Raw genomic sequence first — 22842 nt, forward strand, 5'->3', positions numbered from 1 at the left:
GATCAACGATGTCTGGTGTAACGGCGCTCACTGCACCGGTCATGTGTCGGCCGGTGTAAAAGGCCCTTTACGCCTCCTGGGAGGGTATACATAAACTGGGCAGTGCCATTCACTTACCAGCACTGCTTGGACAGTTTGCATATGGACATGCCTACGTAATAGGAATGCAAGTACTCAGTTGTTCATTTATTCCTGCATTACTAATAGGAATAACCGAGGATCAACACAAAGCAGAGTTCTAAGAAAATATACTACTCCTAAAATGATAATGCTGAAGTATAAGTATTTACTGTAACAGATGTCAGGAGAACGGAGAGGCTAGATCTACCGCGTCTTGTGTTACGCAATTCACAAACCTCGACACAAGTCACTCATTGCTTTATCATGTCATTATTTAGTTCTGGCTTGTCACGCGTCCTCACCTCTGTAAGCCCACCGCATTGTCGGCAGATTGTTTGAGGTCCCTAGTAACTAACAATTTTGTGACAAATTCATAAACTTTTTTTTTTGTTTTTATACTTAAGGTTTTGTATAACCGTTTCAGGATGGAACTGAAACGTCTGGAAAGGGACGCCGAGCAGCTCAACAGACGTATCCACGAGTTACAAAACAGGTGCTCGCATAGGACATGTAGTGCTCCCTCTTTTTTATTTTTATTTTTTATTTCTGTTAGAGGTTGGTTCTTTAGCAACTGCAGTGTGCGTTGTTCAGTATTGTAACAGTTCTGCAACAGATGAGGTATGGAGAATAAGGAAAAGTGCACCAGTACTGTCAATTATTGAGAATTCTAAGAGTCACCATGGAGTCTTGTGACCTCTATAAATGCAGTCCCCCACCTGCTTTTATATAGTTGCAGAACTCCTTGGTAGCTGGTAATATTCTTCTCATTTTACAGTATAATTACATTATACTATATATATACACTATACTTCGATACATTACGAAACTTCTTTCATCTGGTATTCTAACCTTTTACCAAAAAAGTCAGAATATCCGATATTTCACTGGGCTTGGTTCTGGCACTATAATCTGTATGACCAGAAGCGGAAGTCAAAAAGATGGACCCTTAATGATGACTGCTACATCTTGAAGGGAATGTGGCATCAGAAAATGACCTATTGTGTAAATCATATTTTTTTGTAAGTCTTTTGGGGGATACAGACCGTGGGTATATGCGGTTGCCACTGGGAGGATGTTGAGAATAAAAAGCGTTGACATTTACGTATATGCCCCTTCTATAGTCCGTCTTCGCTTAGTGGCCGTATTAGAGTTCATTTTATTTTGGATCTTTCCTTTTATGGGGGTAACGGTTGACGCTGTCCCCCTGTGGTCCATGTGGCTGCTGTAAAGCAAATCTCTAAATGCTGTTCACTGCAGCTCAGGCAAGATGGCCGCCCCCATAATCATGTACAGTAAATAGAATCTACAATCCGAAAATAAAAACGGTTTAAAAAGATGGATTAGGTTTTACGATCTGGTTTTAATTAGGAAAAAACGACAAGTGATAGGTTTACTTTAACCAATGTCTTTGTCCTCGTATCTATTTTAGTTCAGATAATGTGTCTGAGGAAGAAAAGGTCGCAAGACTGGAAGAAATAAATCAGCTCAAGTTTCAAATAAAAGCACTTCATGACCAAGATGCTACAACTTCAGAGCAGATCAACCAGTTTCAGCAAGCCCTTTATAGGGATAAGGAAGAACGCAACAAATCTCTGTATGTTTTTTCACTTCAGTAATGGTTAATGTATATACCTATGGTTGGAATATCCCTTTTAATCTGCCCCATGTTTTATAATCCCTTTTAACCCCTTCCCGCCGCAGCCCTTTTTCAGATTTTCATTTTCGTTTTTTTCCTCCCCACCTTCCAAAAGCCATAACGTCTTTATTTTTCCGTCGATATAGTCCTATGAGGGCTTGATTTTTGCGGGACGAGTTGTAGTTTTTCGTAGCACCATTTATTTTGCCGTATAATGTACTAGGAAACAGGAAAAAAATTATTTGTGGGGTAGAAAATGGAGAAAACAGCGATTCCTCCATGGTTTTTTTGCTCGCCGTTTTTACGGAATTCACTGTGCAATTAAAACATGTTAACTTTATTCTGCGGGTCAATACGGTTACAGCGATACCAAATATATATAGGTTTTTTTCTATATTTTACTACTTTTACAAGTAAAAACCTAAGTGTAAAAAAGAAAATGTATTTTGTGTCGCCAAATTCCGAGAGCCGTAACTTTTATTTTTATTTTTCCATCGATTTACGTGGTATAAGGGCTTATTTTTTGCGGGATAAGCTGTAGTTTTTAATAATACCATTTTGGTGTACATGTTTGATCTCTTTTTATTTCTCTTTTTGTGGGAGATTAAGTGACCGAAAAAATAGAGATATTGGCGTTTAGAATTATAATTTTTTTTACGGCGTTCACCGTGCGGGTTAAATAATAATATATTGTAATAGTTCAGATTTTTACGGACACGGCGATACCAATTATGTTTGTTTATTAAAATTTTTTTACTGTGCTCTAGGGGGAAAATGGGAAAAGGGGGGTTTTTTGAACTTTTAATATTTGACAAATTTTTTTACGCAAAAAAACTTTATTTAACTCATTTTTACATTTTTTATTAGTCCCCCTAGGGGACTTCAACCAGTGATCGTTAGATCGCTTGCACGATATACTGCAATACTAATGTATTGCAGTATATCGTGATTCTGACAGGCTTCTATTAAGGTGCACAAAGATGGCAGGCCTAGGGGCCTTCATTAGGCCCCCAGGCAGCCATAGCAACTATCGCCCCCCTTGCGTTGCGGGGGGGGGGGGGGCGCGTTGAGCTGTTAGAGGGGGTCGCCCCCCTCTTTCTAACTATTGACCGCAGCACTTAACGAGTGGGATCGCGCTCGAGCGTGATGCCGCTCGTGACTCTGAGGTGTCGGCTGTAACAAAAAGCCGACACCGGCATCGTATGGAGCGAGTTCACTCCGTGAGCCCACTCCATACTTCCCCCTACCCGACTTTGGCGTATGGATACGTCAAATGTCGGGAAGGGCTTAAGGAAGACTTTATTGAGGGAAAGCGGTCAGTCAAAGGTGGTATCTGGAATGCCTGCTAACAGGAACATTCGTTTAAATGAAAGCTATGTACACCTTTTGGGGGGAAAAAAAATTATTTTTTTTCAAAATTGTGTATCCATGTGTTTGGTGCAACTTTCGATTTTTTTTTTTTTTTATTAAAAATTATTTTTACTTTTTGAGATACAGCTGCTTTGTATCCTGTTTATAGAGCAGCTGTATCTAGCGCTGAAACCTCTATCCGTCAGGTCAGCGGGACTGACAGGTTCAGTGTCATCGGGTCCTGCATGTTTCTGACACGCAAGATCGAGCTGTTGCCGATCACATCTGAGTTCATAATTTAGATGTGATCGATAACAGGTGGATCCTAGGCGTCAGAGAAATGCAAGACCCGCTGACACTGAACCTGACAGATTCAGGTCTCGGCGCACGATACAGCTGCTCGGTTAACCGGATACAAAGCAGTATCTCAAAAAGTAGAAAATTATTTTTAATAAAAAGCAATTCGAAAGTGGAAACCAAACACAGTGATATACATTTTTATTAACAAAAAAAAGTTTTCAAAGGTGTACATAACCTTTTAAAGGGGTTTTCCAGTCTCTAAAATTGATGGCCTCAACTTCGATACCGTGCACCCCCAAATGGTTCGATACCGTTATTTCATGTATTTCTATACTAAGCTGTGCGGCCGCACAGCTAAGTATAGTAATACATGAATGCATGTGTAATACAGTCATTGCCCCGCTCCTGAGTCCTGATAACAAGCGCGCGGAGTCAGCTTGATGTAATGTGGCCGGCGCTGCACTAATGAGCGCCGGCACTGAAGACGGAACATGGCGGGCACACTGCAAAACACCCCCATGTTCTGTCCTCAGTGCCTGCATCGCCGCTCATTAGTGCAGCTCCGGCCACATCACCTCATGCTGACAGCGTGTGCACTTGTCAGGAGCGGGGCAAGTGCTGTATTACACAGCCCCGCTCTAACGGTGGAGATCAGAGAAACCTCTCATCACCGCCGCTATTCTCCTGAATGCTGCGATCAAAGCTGACCGCAGCATTCAGAGGTAAATGAGAAGGGGGGGATGCCCCTTTGGATCGTGTCACAGGGAATTCCTGTGATGCGATCGAGGGACATACCGTATATGGGCATACAGCCCAGGGTCCATTGAAGGACCCCAGGGCTGTCTGATCATGTTTCCTGTTAGGGCATACTGAGGTATGTCCTAACAACTGCCTGTGTACTATCCGTACACAGGCTAGTGTACTGGCATGTAGATATATACCAGTACATTAAAGTTTAAAAATAAAAAGTAAAAAAAAATAAAGTAATGTTAAAGAAAAAAAAAAAACACTTACACACACATTACAATAAAAATTACAATAAGTCTCGATACATAAAATATACATATTCGGTATCGCCGCTACCGTAAAAACACATTTATAGCGTTATTCATGTTAACGCTGTTATAAAATACTAAACTGCTTTCTTTCACTTATTAATGTGAGGCATGCGGTATTATGAATTTTGAACCTCCATGTGCCTCACATTAATAGTAATTAACCCCATCATGTACCTCACACATTAACCCAATGTTGTCCATTATGTGAGGCACGTGGAGGTTCAAAATTAATCACACCACACGCCTCACATCAGAAAACGGAAGAACTTTTTTTTATTATTATTATAAGTAGCGTTTTGGTATCAAGTATCACAATACTACTCGAAGTATCGGTATTGAAGTCCAAATTCTGGTGTCGTGACAACTCTAATTCACTGTGCGCAAGAAGAAGAAATGATGGGGAAGCCGCGCTCGTACGAGTGCTGCGGCCCCTTCAAAACAGCTGATCGGCAGGGGTCCCGGGAGTCAGACACCGACCCATCAGCTATGGGCCATCAATTTTTAGCAACTGGAAATCCCCTTTAACAGCATGAGACTTGATCTTTTAAGTGGAGTTGTACATTATTTGATGCCAATATTTTCCTGTCATTCTCAATAGTAACGCAGAGCGTGAGCAAAAATACAAAGTGGATGCTCTTAAAAAACAGATAAAGGAGCTGCAGGATAGTAAGACGGACAGGTTGAGAAGATTTGGACAGCACATGCCCGCGCTGCTTTCTGAAATTGATGGGGCTTACACGCAGAGACGTTTCAGGAAAAAGCCCATTGGACCATTAGGTTTGTGTCTTTGTTATCAGTCCATAGATCCGGTGTTGTGGTTGGCGCTGCTTTTGCACTTCTGAGACACCAGTGATTGGGCCAATTAAAAGTTCTTCTTTTTTTTTTTTTCATGTGTCTTAGGTGCCTGCATACGTTTGAAAGACCCTCAGCTTGCGCTGGCCGTGGAAAGCTGCCTGAAGTCTCTACTCCATGCCTTCTGCTGCGACAACCATCAGGATGAGAGGATGCTGCAAAGCATCATGGCCAAAGTCTTCCCTCATGGTCATAGGCCACAGATAATTGTCAATGAGTTCCGAAATGAGATGTATAACGTTTCCCAAAGGTGAGAAGGGAAATTCACTGCTTCTATATCCCTTTTTAATAATCCTCTACGTTAATTATCTAAACGCTAGTATTGACCTATCTATCCATCTTAAAACGATATTCCAGTTTCAGCAAATAAAGGTCATTCATTGTGTAATGAAAAGTTAGACAATTTTCCAATATACTTTTTGTGTTCATTCCACAAGGTTTCCAAGAGCTTTGCTTGCTGTCACTCAATACAAATCGCGATTTACTTTTAGTGGATACAAATCTGTCCTGCTCATGTGATGTAACGAGCCGTGCACCTGCGTGTCCAAGACACAGCTCTGATAGCTACTGAAACGAATGAGCGCCTGTGTGTCCATCGCATGACCAGGACTGACTTTTATCCACTGGAAGGAAGCTACGAAGGTTCCTTTTGAAAGATGTCAAGCAGAGATCTTGTAATCTTTGAGAAATTGGTAAAGAAAGTAGATTGGAAAGTTGTTTAACTGTTAATTATACAATGAAAGAAGATTCAACAAGCAAGTCTTCCCTCTGGAGGACCCAACTAGTCCACGTGTCTCATCTTACCAATGAGAGCGGATACGTGTCACATTTAGGGGTTCATTTTTTCCCCCTACTACAGTGGTAAGGAGATGAATAGTTATACATCTTTTCACCCCCTGAACCAAATCAGGCCACTTGTCAACTCCATGACTCGAATGTTTAACAGATCGCTGAGATTTTTGCTGTATTTAAGTGTAAATAACTTTCCAAAAACTTTTGACATGTCTGAGGTTTTGATCATAGACTTTCTATTGAATGGCATGTATGAACTCTGCACATCGTGAACTTTTATATGTAGGTGATGGGTCCCCTTTTAAATTGTTGTATGAATGTCATGTCAAAAATGTAGTTTGTTTTAGACGTTTGCATATAGGTATTAAAACACTTTTATTTATATATATATATATACTTTAAATGTATCTTTTAGAGCAGTGGTTCATCCAGATTATCCAACCGTATTGACCGCTTTGGAAATTGATAACCCCGTAGTTGCCAACTGTTTGATCGATATGAGAGGAATTGAGACGGTGCTACTTATTAAGGTATCTGAATTCTCTATATTACACAATGATTTATCTCCGCTCCTACCAGGATCAGTCGTTGTCATATACAACATTAGGTTTTCCATTACTGCACGTAATTAAAGGACAACTCCACTTTCAGGCAACAGTTTGCAACATTTCCCAGGTAAAGTCGTCTTAAAGAGAACCTTTCACCTGCCCATAAATGTGCAGCATGTAATGGGCAGGGCTGCACAAACCCTGGGGCACTTTACATTTTTTTTCCTATCCTCCTCCGTTATTTGGATATCGGTGCCGTTATATTTGGCGCCCGATATTAAAATAATCCCCTGAACTGTCAATGGGGCGTGTAAAATCGCTGTGACCGTGTCCAACCCGCTATGGACAGTGTCACAGCAAGAGCTGGAGAGAGGAGAGCATGCGCAGCTCGGAGATATGCGCGCGCACGCTCCCACTTATTCTTCAGCTCTCGGCTTCGTCCTTGTCTGCCGAGAGCTGACGAGTGAGTGGTAGAGTGCGCGCGCATAGCTCCGAGGCTCCCGCTGCAACTGCCGAGATTGAAAAAACCTTCGATCTCAGCCGTTTAACCCATTAAATGCCGCAATCAATAGCGACCGCGGCATTTAAATCTATTGACAGAGGGAGGGAGCGCCCTCTGTCACCCATCGGCAGACCGGGAATGTCATGGCAGACGGGTGTCTAACAAAGACCCCCAGGCCTGCCCTGGCTGTATGCCTATTATGCCGTGCCAGAAGCATGGCCTAATATATTGCCTGTCCGTTTTACACGGACAGGCAATAATGCTTTGGTGTACGAAGTATACCAAAGCATTATATCTGTGATCAGAAGATCGCATGGTGATGTCCACTAGTGGGACTTAAAATATAAAACTAAAAAAAACATTGAAAATAAAATCCATTTTTTTCCATAAAAAGTGGTTTTATTTAATAAAAGTGTAAAAACAAACATGAAAGTACAAATATATGGTATCGCTTCGATCGTAAAACAACACAAAAAATAAAGTTAACACATTAATTCAACGGTATACTGAACGCCGTACAAAAAAAACCGCTAAAAACAATGTTAAAATCGCTTTTTTTCTGTATTCCCCCACCAAAAAAAAATAATAAAAATTAATCAATAAGTCCCATGCACTCCAAAATAGTAACGATGAAAACGACTCCTTGTCCCGCAAAAAACAAGCCTTCATATGGCGATATCAACGGAAAAATAATAGTTATGGCTCTTGGAATGCGTTTATGCCAAAATGTATTATTTTTGTTTAAAAGGTTTTTTATTGTGCAAACGTAGTAAAACATAAAAAACCTAAACCTATGGTATCGTCGTAATCGTATCGACCCATAGAATAAAGGTAACATGGTAGCTATGCCGCATATTGAACGGCGTAAATGTAAAAAGCGTAAAACAATGCAGGAATAACGCGTTTTTTTTTTCAATTCCCTTCCCCCAAAAAAGCTAGTAAAAGTTAATCGATATAATATATGCACCAAAAAATGGTGCCATTGAAAAGCACAAGTCATCCCGCAAAAAAAACAAGCCCTCCTACTCCTACGTTGATGGAAAAATAAAAGAGTTCTAACTCTTGGAATGTGAAGATGAGAAAAATGAAAAAAGAATGCTTGGTCATTAAGGCCAAAATAGGCCTGGTCGGTAAGGGGTTAAAGGGATATTCTGGTTTCGGCAAATAAAGCTTATATGTTGTATAATGAAAAGTTGTAAAACTTTCCAATATACTTTCTGTATTAATTCCTCGTGGTTTTCAAGCTCTCTGCTTGCAGTCATTCCGTTAGAACCTTCATTATGTTTTGACAGTGGAATTGGACTGTCCTGAATCTGTCCTGGTCATCTAATGATCACACAGCTGCTGGTCTCGTTACATTATAGTTACCAGAGCCGTGTGTCCATCAGATGACCAGGACAGATGTTTACCTACTGAAAGTAAACAAGTTGTTGAATGAAGGCAAGCAGAGTTCTTGAAAGTCGGTGGAAATTGATGCACAAAGTGTATTGGAAAATTGTATAACTTTTTTTAAAATGTGCAATGAATAACCTTTTATTTGCGCCTGTCATACTTCCTTTTTATTGCAAAATTATCGATATGTTTATTAGATTTGAGCTGTAAAATGTTGTTTCAAGCTAGACCTTTACTTGGCCTGCAGTTTTCTGCCATGGAGTGTGGCCGGCACAGATGCATTTCACTAGAAATTGTGTCTTGTACTGTTCATTACCAATACTTTTTAGTTTGTTGTGTGGTTATTAACATGTAGCAGAACATACAACTAGAAGTGTAACTTACTGTTTCAATGTTTCCTTAGAGTAACGGTGAAGCTCGAGAAGTAATGCAGAAAAGACTTCCACCGAGAAACTGCAGAGAGGCTTTTACTGCTGATGGTGATCAGGTGTATAAAAACCGCTATTATTCCTCCGAATACAACCGAGCCAGATGTCTGAGCCGCGATGTGGACGGGGAAATCAGGTTTGTTTGGTTCTCATTCTACTTTAAAGGCTATGAAAACCTTTTGAATCCTTTTGTGTTGTTTTTTTTTATAACTTAAACACTGTATTTAAAGAGGCTCTGTCACCAGATTCTCAAACCCCTATCTCCTATTGCATGTGATCGGCGCTGCAATGTAGATAACAGTAACGTGTTTTTTTTTTAAAAAAAACTTTCATTTTTGGCCAAGTTATGACCATTTTTATATATATGCAAGTGAGGTTTGAAATGGACAACTGGATGTTTTTTTTTCGTTATGTCCAACTGGGTGTGTATTGTGTTTTTAACTGGGCGTGTTTACGTGTATGACACTGACCAATCAGTGACCAGTCAGCGTCATACACTCCTCTACATTCATTTACACAGCAGCGATGTGCAGCCGCATACACAGAGATTAACGTTACTGCAGTGTCCTGATAATGAATACACGTGAAATCCAGCCTGGACGTCATGTGTATTCAGAATCCTGACACTTCTGAATCTTTGAGATTTCCAGCAAGTGAAACTAAATCTCGTTTACCTCCGTAATCTCGCGAGATCTCGCTTCCCTTGCCGGAGTCTCACAGAGAAGTGTCAGGATTCTGAATACACATGACGTCCAGGCTGGATTTCATGTGTATTCATTATCAGGACACTGCAGTAAAGTTAATCTCTGTGTATGTGGCTGCAGATCGCTGCTGTGTAAATGAATGGAGAGGAGTGTATGACGCTGACTGGTCACTGATTGGTCAGCGTCATACACGTAAACACGCCCAGTTAAAGACAATACACACCCAGTTGGACATAACGAAAAAAAAACGCCCAGTTGTCCATTTCAAACCTCATTTGCATATATATATATATAAAATAGCTCATAACTTGGCCAAAAATGAACGTTTTTAAAAAAAAAAAAAGAAACACGTTACTCTTATCTACATTGCAGCGCCGATCACATGCAATAGGAGATAGGGATTTGAGAATCTGGTAACAGAGCCTCTTTAATGTTAACTTAGATGTGATCCATAACCGGGTGGATCCACGCAGGACCCGCTGTCACCGAAGCAGTCAGTCCCCCTGCCTTGACGGATTCAGATTTCAGCACACAATAAAGCTTCTATATATCCAGGATATATAGAAGCTGTATCTTTAAAAGTAAAAATAATTTTTTATAAAAATAAATTACACAGTGGCACAAATCCTGCTCGTTTAACCCTTCAGATGCGGCACACAATAGCGAGCGCCGCATCTGAGTGGTTTTGGAGGGAGAGAGGAGTCTCCCCCTCTCACCCCACCGGCACCCTTCTATACGATCGCACGGTGCCGGTGTCTTCTATGGCAGCCGGGATCTTAATAAAGGCCCCCAGGTCTGCCTCTAGCTAATGCCTGCTAGGCCATGCCATTTTACACGGACAGGCAGTGATACCCTGCAATACTGAAGTATTGCAGTCTATTATAAAAGCGATCAGATGATCGCATAGTTAAGTCCCCAAGTGGGACTAGTAAAAAAAAAAGATAAAAACCCACTTTTTTCCCTTTACAAAATGCTTTATAATAAAAATAAATAAATAAAGTTACACACATTTGGTATCGCCGCATCCGTAACGACCCCAACTAAAAAGCTATTACATTATTTAACCCGCTTGGCGAACGCCGTAAAAACAATGCAAGAATTGTTGTTGCCTGTGCATCCTGCCTTAAATAAATGTGATGAAAAACTCGCATCTACTCTAAAATGGTACCAATAAAAACTACAAGTCGTCCCGCAAAAAAAAAAGCCCTCATGCAGCTGCATCGGCCGAAAAATAAGAAGTTATGGCTCTTCAAATATGGAGACACAAAAACAAATAGTTTTGGGAAAAAAAAGTTTTTTTACTGTGTGACAGTGAAACGTAAGAAAACAATATAAATTTGGTATTGTTGCAATCGTAACAACCCGCTGAATAAAGTTATTGTGTTATTTATACCACACGGTAAACAGCGAAAATTTAGGGGGCAAAAAAGTGTGACGAACTGCTGTTTTTTTTTCCAAATTTTAAAAACAAATAGAAACAATTTCTGCTAATCTAATATAGCTCAAATGCTGTGGAAATTTGTTACTCCCATTAGGTGTCTCTCGCTTTTGTAATTGCTGCCCACCCCGTGTTGTCAAGCAAATCTGTCTCTTGCTTCAGTAGAATTGGACTGCAGAAGTTGGGGGGGTGTCACCTCACTGCCTGCCTATATAGGTCTCTGTAGTGGGGAGGGGGGAGCAGGAGGGTGTAGCAGAGAGAAAGTGCGTCAAACACGGACACACTGCCAATACAAGTCTATGGGTTGTCTAGCTGACTGATTCCTTCCTAGGAGGCTGCACTCTGCACCTTGGTGTAACAGGCCCTCTATTTGCAGTTGTCCCCGTACAACGGGCCAGGTCTGATTCTTACCTGGGTATTGAACTGTAAACCTTCCATGACCGGCCGGTGCGCTCTGACGTCTCCTCGAGACCGGACTTCTTTCAAGAGAAGGCACACCAATACTAAATAGGAATTAAATGCTGTACAGTCCTCCAGAAGGGCTGTCCCGTGAGACAGACTTATCACTGCAGTCCGGGATATGCTTTGGATCTTCCTGGGTTCTGAGGTTTTTTTGTTTTTTTTTCTCCTTTTCGGAATATTGACAAGTTTTTTTTTTACTGACCACTTGCTCACAAGTTTCTTATCTCTGGGTTTTTTCCCTCACTCTGAACCCTTGTACCTCCTAGCCAATGAGCCTGCTTCGCAGTGGTAGACCTGCCGATCTACCACTATTCCCATAGCAGACCTTACATCTTGGAGCTTCCCAGGTTGCACTGGCGTTCCCGGGTTCCCCTTTACAGAAATAAAATATGCAGCGAGCCTCTGCTAGGTACAGGAGACTCATAGAGCTCTCCATAGAGCGAGGCTCCTCTGGGTGCTGGGAGACTCTTGGCGCACTGTACCTATAGGGTCGATCTCACCAGGCTCTGTAGTTCAACCTTTGGCAGCTGATTCAGCTTCTAAGTTACCTCACGGGTCTTCTCTTTCCTGTCTCCTTGCTCCCAGGCTGGATGAGATTTCTGAGGCTCCTAGTGTCAAGAATTCTCCCTTCCCCCTACAAAAACTGTGACGGTCAGCCCTCACTCAGGTGAGGTTGTGGGCAGTGTACTGTTGCGCCGCGCTATGACGTAGGCCCTGCTGGGCTACAGAGAAAGCTTTTTAAGTCCGTTTCTCCTAACCATTGCGCTGTGGCCTTCCTCCCCCTCCAGGGTGCACTCGTCCCCATTAATCAGGTGGTGGGTTCTCAGAATTTTTAACTCCAGTCCTTCTCTGGTCTCAATGTGGACTGGGCCTGGCCGTTCCTTCCTAGATTCAGTGATTTTGTCAGGGTTAGTTTCTTCAGGTGGAGTCAGTGAAGACTGTGACCAAGTTTTCTTTCTGTGATCGATATACGATCTCTGCATTCCAATACGTCCTGCGCACCGGTGCTTTCTTCAGACTGGCGCCGGCCCCTTAAGCCCTCCTGGGGGTGCTCGCCATGCTCTGGGCAGTTCTCCAGTACAGGAGGCTCTCTATCATACCACACTTGGATGATATTCTGATTCGGGCCCACTTCCCTTTTGAACCCTGGACGACCTTTAATTCATCCTGGACATTCTACAGACTTCCTGCTCGATTGTTTTCCAGGTGCTCTTCCTCCATGGAAGCCTTTCCTCCTTAAACTGTGTCACATTCGCTTGCTTTATCCGGAGATCCTAGCCCGCTGTGATCGATCTCCCATTGCTTGTTCATCTTGTTCCCTGCTGGTATTTTTGAACCCTATCAGGAGTTCTCCTCTCCAATTATTATTCCCCAGGGCCACCCTTTGACCTGTCTTTTCTTCACTGGACTCCCCTCTTAGAGAGGTGTCTACAATTTTTTTTTTTCTTTTCCCCAGGAGTGTTTGGATCTGTGTGCAAGACCGAGGTTTCTTCTCAGACGTGTGCCCTGCTCTCCAATGGGTCGCCCCCTCCTGTTTTTTGGCCCACAACTTTTCGGGACCTTAACCTGGTCTTTGAGTGACAGTCGCATTCATTTAGGACTTTTTCGGATTCTGGTGAATGTTCTCTACTACTTCTCGATGTGGCCACAATTGTCTTTGTCATCCTGCCACACACCATATACAAGTCTATCGCACTAAAGGCAGAGCTTTCCACTGCCGGTTAACGGCTCATTTCTTCAGCCCTATGGGGGCTCATTGGCTGGCGTGCCTGCGGTTTGGAGAAAGACAGGTGCGTGCGGCCGTTTCCTGACGTTCTCCACACTGTACTCTGTTCTATGAATTGTACAAGTTTGCATCCCAGAATGTTTTTCCCGATCACAAGGTTCTGCAGGCATCAGTAGATTAGACGACCGCTTGTGTCCCCGAATAACTCGAAAGAGAAAAGAGGAATTTTTTTGAGTACTGACCGAAAATAACCTTTTCTTTTAGCGTTTATTGTGGAACACACCGCTCCCACCCAGGCATCTACTTGCATTTACTGGTTCCTCTTGTTTGTGGATCCGACCTATTAAGAGTTTTTTTATTTCAAATTTTTTTTTCTAGGTTTACATTCTGGTGGCCTCTCCTGGTTACTTCTACTTCTGTACAAACTGATTAGCTCCGTGTCGGGGGGAGGCATATAGCCTGTGTAGGAACTAACACTTTAATCCTTAGTGGCAGCAGCCTATACCCACGGTCTGTGTCCCCCTATGAAACTTATGAGAAAAGGATTTTACAGTGAGTGCTAAAAAAAAAAAAATCCTCTTATTTACACTTGGCCACCTGGGAATAATATATTAACAACCTTAGACTGTCATGTATGAACCACCCATTTACACTAGGCCACCAGGAGAAAATGTTTTATACCCCTCTTCCCAGTATACCTTAGACTTTACCCAATAATATACCCTAGTTATGACCCGCTATTTTTACCACTAGAGACTAAATTAATAACCCCATCGTCTACCCTCGACTACCAGGAATTAACTCCCTTTTTACCTGAGACTGCAAGGAGTACAATGTGAACCCCAAAGTCTAAACCTGGGTGCGTCCTATAGTCGGGTGCATTTGCTGGTCCGAAAAATACTGTATATGGTGTGTGACCGCTTTACGACGAAGGACGGATATTTCCATCCTGTGCAGGAGTTAGTTCCCGCAAAAGGACGGATATATCGTGTGGGTACTGCCAGTGCTATACACAGCCTGACAACTGCCGGAATTGAAGCGCGCCCAAAAAGTGGTTTTATTTAGTAAGTGTCAAAACAAATCACACATACACATATATGGTATCCCCGCGATCGGAACGACTTGAACAATAAAATGAACACAATTAAACCGCCGGATGAACGGCATCCAAAAAAAAATGCAAAAAACAACGGCAAAATTCTCTCTTTTCTCCCTTTCACCCCATAAATAAAAGTTAATCTATAAGTCCTATGTACCCCAAAAATAGTACTAATGAAAACTACACCTTGGCCCGCAAAAATCAAGCCCACATACGGCCACATTAACGGAAAAATAAAAAAGTTAAGACTCTTGGAATGCGGCGATTCAAAAACAAGTAATTTTTTTTTATTGTGCAAACATATAAAACCTTTACATATTTGGTATCCCTGTAATCGTGCCGACCCATAGAATAAAGGTGACATGTTATTTACGCTGCGTAGTAAACGGCGTAAATTTATAACGTGAAAATCAATGCTGGAATAGCTGCTTATTTTCAATACTCTCCTAAAATAAAGTTAATAAAAGTTAATCAATATGTTATAAGCATCTAAAAATGTTACAATTACAAAATACAACTCGTCCCGCAAAAAACAAGCCCTTATACGGCTATGACGGCGGAATAAAAAAAAAGTTACGACTTGGAATGCGACCGTGAGAAAACATAAAAATAATCCTTGGTCATTAACGTGCAAAATGGCCTGGTCATTAAGGGGTTAATAAACATTCTTTTGTTTTGTTTTCTGCAGTCACCTGGAGAAAGAAGTTAGTCACATTGAAGCTCAGTTTCCCACTATTCAGCAGGGGGTACGTTCCATAGACAGCGACATCAGGAAAAATGACGGCTTACTCCGCCAACATCACGAAACAAAGAAAAAAATACAGGTAAATGATGTCAATAGCAATTGTTAACCCTTAATGACCGGGCCTGGAAATGGCTTCATGTTCAGCTACATTTTTCAGTTTTTACCTCTCTGAATTTCAGCAGCCGTAGTTTTTGTTTTTTTTCCATTGACGTGGCCGTATGAGGCCTTGTTTTATGCGGGAGGAGTCATTATTATTTTTTTCATAGTTTTGGAGGTAGAAAAAATGTATTTTTATGCTGTGAATATAAGAAAAAGCGATTCTCTGCATCGTTTTTCTTGTTTATTTTTTATCCCGTTCACGTTTCACGCTAAATAACCCATTAGATTAGTTCTTCAGGTTATTATGGTCGTGTAGATACCTAATTTGTGTAGGTTTTTTGTTTTTATTTAATGTAGGGGGCAATAAAATATATTTTATGCAAAACTATTTTTTTTTTTTTGTTAATTTTTATTTTTTAATCCCATTAAGGGATAACTTTTATTTATAACTTCTTTTTTACTTGTAATGTATTCGCATACTGCTGTATTCTAATACATTACACTCTCACTATGGCACAGGCTGCTTTTAGGGCAGCACATAGTGTGCCAGTACAGCAGGCAAACTGAACAGACAGCCCTGGGGTCCTTTGTAGGTCCTCAGGGCTGACTGCAGAGGGATTCCCCAGTGTTTGATCATGTCACCTGGTTTTCGGTGACTAGATCAAAGCGGGGAGTTAATTTGATCTTGCCACGGATCGCGGCGATCAAAGGGTTAAACAGCTGGGGTCCGAATGTTTTCCGACCCCAGCTGTATTCAGCAGGCTGCTCTAAGATCAGGAGCTGTAAGTTACCGCTCCTGCTTAGAGGACGAGCGCCCATCAGCCTCTTCTACAGCGACGCCAAAAGACGTCGCTGTAGACTAAGCACCTGCAACGCCTGCCGTCAAAAGATGGTGGGCGGTCATTAAGGAGTTAAAATCAGCCTGTGCAGTTTCTTTACGTTGACATGGAAACAATGAGGTCTCTTGCCCTTTGTCACCTTTCAGTCTAGAATTTCCTACAGATGATGTGTCCGAGGATTTAGTGTTTTTTGTTACAACTCCTATGAATTGACCACGTTTATGACTTTTCCGTTTGGTGTTCTTTTCCACACAGATACAGATCAGGGAAGCGAATGCTCGAATAACCGAACTTGAAAATGTGGAGGAGCAGCCATCTATTGACATAGCTACATTGGTAAAGTGTTTTTAATTTTAATGATTTATCTAGTCTTACAGGGAACAACTAATAAAGCATCATGTTAGTCGTAAATTAGGGAATCAAGAGGGTCCATTTAAAAGGGTAAACTTTTGGATAAACCATCAATATATGATCGGTGCGGTGCCAAACCCCAGGACCACACTAAATGGCAAAACGAAGGAGTCACAACACTATCAGAAGCACTGTGGCCTCTTCATTGTTTACAGACAGCAATGTCTATACTAGTATGACACTGCAGCGCAGCCCGTTCAAGTGAGCAAGGCTAATATACATTACCGGCCTCAAGCCACACTCCTAGATGGCGCTGTGCCTGGTTCGATCATACATTGATGGCGTATTCTTAGGATAGGTTATCAATTACAAATACCATGAAACCATTTTAACCCGCTAGTGACCGCCAATACGCCTTTTCACGGTGGCCACTAACGGGCCTTATTCTGATGCAATAGCCTTTTCACGGAGCTGCATTAGAATAAATAAACAGAGCAGGGAGCCGTTAAATCTCCCTGCTCTCCGCTACCAGAGGCTGCTGGGGGCGTCCCTGCTCGAACGGGTGAGATCGATATAAGTATCGATCTCACCCGTTTAACCCCTCAGATGCGGCGCTCAATAGCGAGCACCGCATCTGAGTGGTTTTGGAGAGAGGGAGCTCCCTCTCATCCCAGAGACATGGCCTAGCAGATGCCTGTTCGGTTTAAACGGACAGGCAGTAATACACTGCAATACAAAAGTATTGCAGTGTATTATAAAATCGATCGGAGAATCGCATATTAAAGTCCCCTAGTAAAAAAGTAAAAAAAAAAGTTTTAATAAAAAAAAAAAAAGTGAAATTTAAAAAAAAAACAAAACACTTTTCCCCCTTACAAACTGCTTTACTATTAAAAAACCAAAATAAAGTAAAAAAGTTACACATATTTGGTATCGCCACGTCCGTAACGACCCCGACTATAAATCTATTACATAAGTTAACCCACACGGTGAACGTCGTAATATAATAAAATAAAAAAACATGCAAAAATTGCTGTTTTCTATGAATTCAGCCTTAAAAAAAAAAAGTGATCAAAAAGTCGAATCTACTCCAAAATGGTACCGATAAAAACCACAAGTCGTCCCGCAAAAAAAAAGCTCTCCTACAACCGCATCGGCGAAAAAATAAAAACGTTACTTCAAATATTGAGACACAAAAACAAATAATTCCCCCCCCCAAAAAAGTGAACAAAAGTTAATCAATAAATATGTACCCCAAAATGGTGCTATTAAAAATTACAACTTGTCCCGCAAAAAACAAGACCTTATACAGCTATATCGACGCAAAAATAAGAAGTTATAGCTCTTGGAATGCGACGATGGAAAAACGTAAAAAATGGCTTGGTCATTAACCCCTTAGTGACCAGCCCATTTTAGGCCTTAATGACCAAGCTATTTTATTCGTTTTTCTATAGTCGCATTCAAAGAGCTATAACTTTTTTATTTTTTCGTCTACATAGCTGTATGAGGACTTGTTTTTTGCGGGATTAGTTGTGCTTTTTAATGGCACCATTTTTGGGTACATATAATTTTTATATTAACTTTTATTAACCTTTTTGGGGGGGATTATAAAAAAAAACTGAAATTCCGCCATTGTTCTATGCGTTTTTAAATTGACGCCATTCACTGTGCGACGTAAATAACATGTTACCTTTATTCTATGGGTCGGTACGATTACGGCGATACCACATATGTAGAGGTTTTTTATGTTTTACGACTTTTGCACAATAAAAACACTTTTGAACTAAAATTATTTGTTTTTGCATCGTCGCTTTCCAAGAGCCGTAATTTTTTTATTTTTCCATCAATGTAGTGATTTTTTTGGGCTTGTTTTCTGCGGGACAAGACGTAGTTTTGAATGGTACTGTTTTGGGGTACATGGGACTTATTGATTCATTTTTATTATGACTTTTTTGGGGGGCAATGGAAAAAAATTGCAATTTCGCCATAGTTTTTGGCGTTTTTTTTTACGGTGTTCACTTTGCGGTTTAAATTACATATTAACTTTATTAATGGAGTCATTACGGTCGCGGCGATACCACATATGTGTACTTTTTTTTTTTTTTTACACTTTTACTAAATAAAACCACTTTTTATGGAAAAAAATGGTTTTATTTATTTTTTTACTGTACTTTTTATTAATAATCTTTATTTCACTTTGATGACTGATTTTATTAGTCCCACTAGGGGACTTTACTGTGTGATGTTCCGATCGCTGCTATAATGCTCTGGTATACTTCGTATACCAGAGCATTATTGCCTGTCAGTGAAAATCTGACAGGCAATCTGTTAGGACGTGCCTCCGGCGCGTCCTAACAGGCATATGTCCAGGGCAGACCTGGGGGCTTTTATCAGTCCCCCGGCTGCCATGACACCCCATCGGAGACCCGCGATTGCATTCGCGGGCCGCCGATGGGTGACAGAGGGAGCGCACTCCCTCTGTAAACAAAGTTAAATGCCGCGGTCGCTATTGACGGCGGCATTTAACTGGTTAAACGGCCGCGATCGAAGTAAACTTCGATCGCGGGCGTTGGAGCAGGAGCTCAGCTGTCATCAGACAGCAGAGCCCCGGCTCCTGCCTGCACGGGAGACCCGTGCAGGACTTAGACTAGGCTGACGTGAAAAGGCGTCAGCCTAGCCTAAAGCCCAGTAGTGAATCACGTTAAAAGGCGTATTAGTGGTCACTAAGGGGTTAAGGTCTAAAATAGGCTGGTCATTAAGGGGTTAATTAACTCGCACTGTGATCGCAGTAAAAAAAGAAAAAATGTAACAGCCAAAATCACTGTTTTTTGGTCACCTTCGCTCGCAAAGAAAATGTAATAAAAAGTGATCGAAAAGTTTTACGTATCAAAAAATGATACTAATAAAAACGACCGCTCGTTCCACAAAAAATAAGACCTCACACCGCTGAATCCACGGAAAAATTTAAGTTATAACTCTCAAAGTGGTGAAACAAAACAATTTTTGATTTTAACAAAAACTTTTTTTTAAAAGAAACCTATATACATTTGCTATCACTGTAATCGTATTGCGCCGTAGAATAAAGTTGTTGTCGTTTTTACCGCACAGTGAAAGACGTAAAAACGAAAACCAAAAAAACAATGTAGGAATCGCAGTTTTTTTTTTCCAATTTCTGCCCGCAAACAGTTTCCAGTACATTATATTGTACTTTAAATGCTACCAATAGAAACTACAACTCCTCCCGCAAAAATGAAGCCCTCACACCGCTCCATTGACAGGAAAAAGTAATGTCTCTTGGAACGCGGGGAATGAAAAATGGCTCTGTCCTCAAGGGGTTAAAGAGATTGTCTTATGAAGCTAACCCCTTTTCATAAAAGAAGCCGGGGATCTGACTGCTTTAGCCCCCAATGATCAGCAGTTATTGCTGGTGTAAGCAGAGTCTGGGTATACTTGAATAGAGCGGCTCATAGAGTGGGGGGCCGAGCGGGAGAGAAAGGGACAAGGATAGGGTTTGTGTGTGTGTTTTGCTTTGTGTTTTTTTTTTTAAATTTTTTTTTTGTAGCTTTACTGTTGTAGAGCTTTTCACATACAAAAACAGATAACAAATTATTCCTGATTCTTCCATTTGTAACAGAAGGGTGAAGTGCAAGAAAACAAAAAAAGAATTGAACATGTTCAAGAAAAAATGGAGAAGGCTACGCTGGAAATGGAGGAGTTCAAATCTCTGTTCTTGGAGTCTGAGCGTCAGTATGAAGACATTAAATCGAAGATCAACTCGGTATCTGAGGTCGCTGACCCAGTGAAGGTTTGTTGGGCTTTATGATTTAGCCATAATCTAAGCTCTCAGTATGCGATAATGTAACATTTAGCCCTGGTCCGCATCAAAGGTTTATGTTCCAGGTGGATCACATGATACATGCAGTAGTGTTAAAAAAGCAAATAAAGCGCAAAATGCAAATGCACCGGAAATACGACACATTTAATTCCAAATCAAAACAATAATACAATTTATCCAGCCAGTTTGTGTTAATTCTTTACAGAGCATAAAGAAAAAGGAATATTGGGCTGTCGAAAAAAAAATTAGTGCCAGCATTTTTCTTTAAAGGGGTTTTCCCACAAGGGACGTTAATGACATATCCACAGGATGTGTCATAAATGTCAGGAAGATGCAGCTCCCACCTCTGGGACCCTCACCTATCTCTAGAATTGGGCCCCCTAAACCCCGTTCTAGCTTTGTCTGCTATCGCTGACTCCCGGCCCCTTCCTGACTTTATGGTCGGGAGATATGAAAACAGCGCAGCCCGCTGTGCTATGCGTTTTCCATAACTCCCATAGTAGTAAATAAACAAAAATGTAAAAAAAAATAAATGTTTCACTTCAGTTTTCTTTTTACCCCATACACCAATCATCATAAATAACATTATATATTTATTGTACAGGTTGTTACGAACGTGGCGATACCAAATATGTGTATATAGTTTTTATGTATTGGGACTTCTATTTTGAAAAGTTTTATTTATTTTAAAAAAGTGGTTCTATGTAATTTTTCTTTTATTTTTTATTTAACATTACTTTTTTTTTTTAATCCCATAGAGGGATTTTTATTTTTGAAATGTAATGTACTGGCAGATATCTATATGCAAGTACATTAGTCTGTGTACAGATTGTTCACAGGCAGTTGTTAGGACATACCTTAGTATGCCCTAACAGTGGTCAGAAAGCCTTTGGGTCCTTCAATGGACCCTGGGCTGTCTGCCCATCACTGGTATAGCCATTGATCGCGTCACAGGAATTTCCTGTGACGCAATCAAAGGGGAGACCCCCTTCTCAGTATTGCTTTGAATGATCAGCTTTGATCGCGGCATTCAAGGGGTTAACGGTGGAGAGAAGCGGTTTCTCTTCTCTCTGCTGTTAGAGTGGGGCTGCAGCTGTGTGTTACAGCCGTTACCCCGCTCATCATGGCGCGCGGACACTGGCTGTCACACAGGACGAGAATACCCTTCCTAATATGCCAATCACCCGCCGCTCAGTATTTTCGTCCTGTGTCGGCAACCAGTTAAACACTCAAAATTGTAATGCATAAAGTGAAAAAAAAAAATTCAGATTTCACTTTACTGAACTAATATTTAGTGGCATAACCATTGTTTCTGAGAACGGCTGACATCTGTGTTGCATGGAGTCTACCAACTTCTGGCACCTCTGAACAGGTATCCAGTCCAGGACGATTGGATGACATTCCACAGTTTTCTGCATTTTTGGGTTTTGCCTCATAAACAGCATTTTTTATGTCACCCCACAAGTTCTCTATGGGATTAAGGTCAGGGGATTGGGCTGCCACTCCATTACCTCAATCCTGGGTGTCTGTAACCAAGATCTTGTTCACTTACTGCTGTGCTCTGGGTCATTATCATGTTGAAACACCCATTTCACGGGCATTTCTTCTTTGGCATAGGGCAACATGATCTCCTCAAGTATTCTAGTCTTCTGATTGTAGCAGTATTCACTGGTAACTTCACATCCTCTTTGATCTTTCTGGAGGTGATCATTGGCTGTGCCTTTGCTATTTTGGCTATTCTTCAATCTATTCGAACAGTAGTTAGAATCGCTCACTGCTCCGTTTTAGTAATCGGTGGAGGTCTCTGGGCTCGGACCCCCACCGATCAAATCTTTTGACGTGTCACTGTGATATGTTGAAAGTTTATTCACACTTTTTAAATGATAACATTCTGGCTACCAGCAGCCAATGCTAGAGGAGCTGAGGAGTTAAATGGGAGCTGTATAAATGGGCCTTCAGGTAGCTCCCGCTAGTGGTGACTGATGGTAGAAAGAATCTTAGGAATTAATGGATTGTGTAAAAAAATCAGTAAAACGGAGCTCGGACCCCCCCCCCCCCCCCCCTATAAAATTGGATTATGAAACTGATCAGCACCGACTTTTAGATCTAAAAGCAAAACTATGTTCATCTTTGGAGGTGCACTTTAATCTTACATAATAAAGAGTATTAACCCTTTAGCTGCCAGGAATTTTGTTTTTCACACTTGTAAACCAAAGCAAGACCTGATTTATAAAATAAAAATTATAATTTTCTCATTTCTATAATTTGGGGACTCCATAGCCTGGGTATAGGCCCTTGCCGTTACGAGGTGACTCTAGGAAGGCCCAGGCAGGCCACACCCGTCCCGCAGACACCGGCTAAATCCGTTTTAGCCTAGTGCCTGACATGACCTGATACTCAGGTTTGCTTTTTATTGTAGTTTAATTTATTCCCTTACTCTCCTTCGCTGCGGGTGGGTCGTCCGTCTGGTCGCCAGCCTCGTCGACTCCCTGCAAGTGCTGGGAAACCAGGCAGTTCTCTGCACTAAATTCTTATAATTGTGGATCACTTGACCTAATTCTCTGCATGA

General features: G+C 41.3%; 1 protein-coding gene across 2 annotated transcripts in view; it reads left to right on the top strand.

The window, feature by feature from the left end:
• SMC6 (structural maintenance of chromosomes 6) overlaps positions 1-22842 on the top strand; it is a 72748-nt gene that overhangs the window by 33017 nt on the left and 16889 nt on the right. For both annotated transcript variants that reach the window (XM_075861068.1, XM_075861069.1), the window contains exons 12-20: positions 525-613; positions 1550-1714; positions 5063-5241; positions 5365-5566; positions 6524-6638; positions 8954-9114; positions 15096-15231; positions 16346-16426; positions 20073-20243. In XM_075861068.1, the coding sequence (XP_075717183.1) occupies positions 525-613; positions 1550-1714; positions 5063-5241; positions 5365-5566; positions 6524-6638; positions 8954-9114; positions 15096-15231; positions 16346-16426; positions 20073-20243 (1299 nt within the window). The remainder of the gene's footprint in view (positions 1-524; positions 614-1549; positions 1715-5062; positions 5242-5364; positions 5567-6523; positions 6639-8953; positions 9115-15095; positions 15232-16345; positions 16427-20072; positions 20244-22842) is intronic.

Source organism: Rhinoderma darwinii, chromosome 4 (assembly GCF_050947455.1).
Source record: "Rhinoderma darwinii isolate aRhiDar2 chromosome 4, aRhiDar2.hap1, whole genome shotgun sequence".
In the NCBI taxonomy this organism is placed as follows: domain Eukaryota; kingdom Metazoa; phylum Chordata; class Amphibia; order Anura; family Rhinodermatidae; genus Rhinoderma; species Rhinoderma darwinii.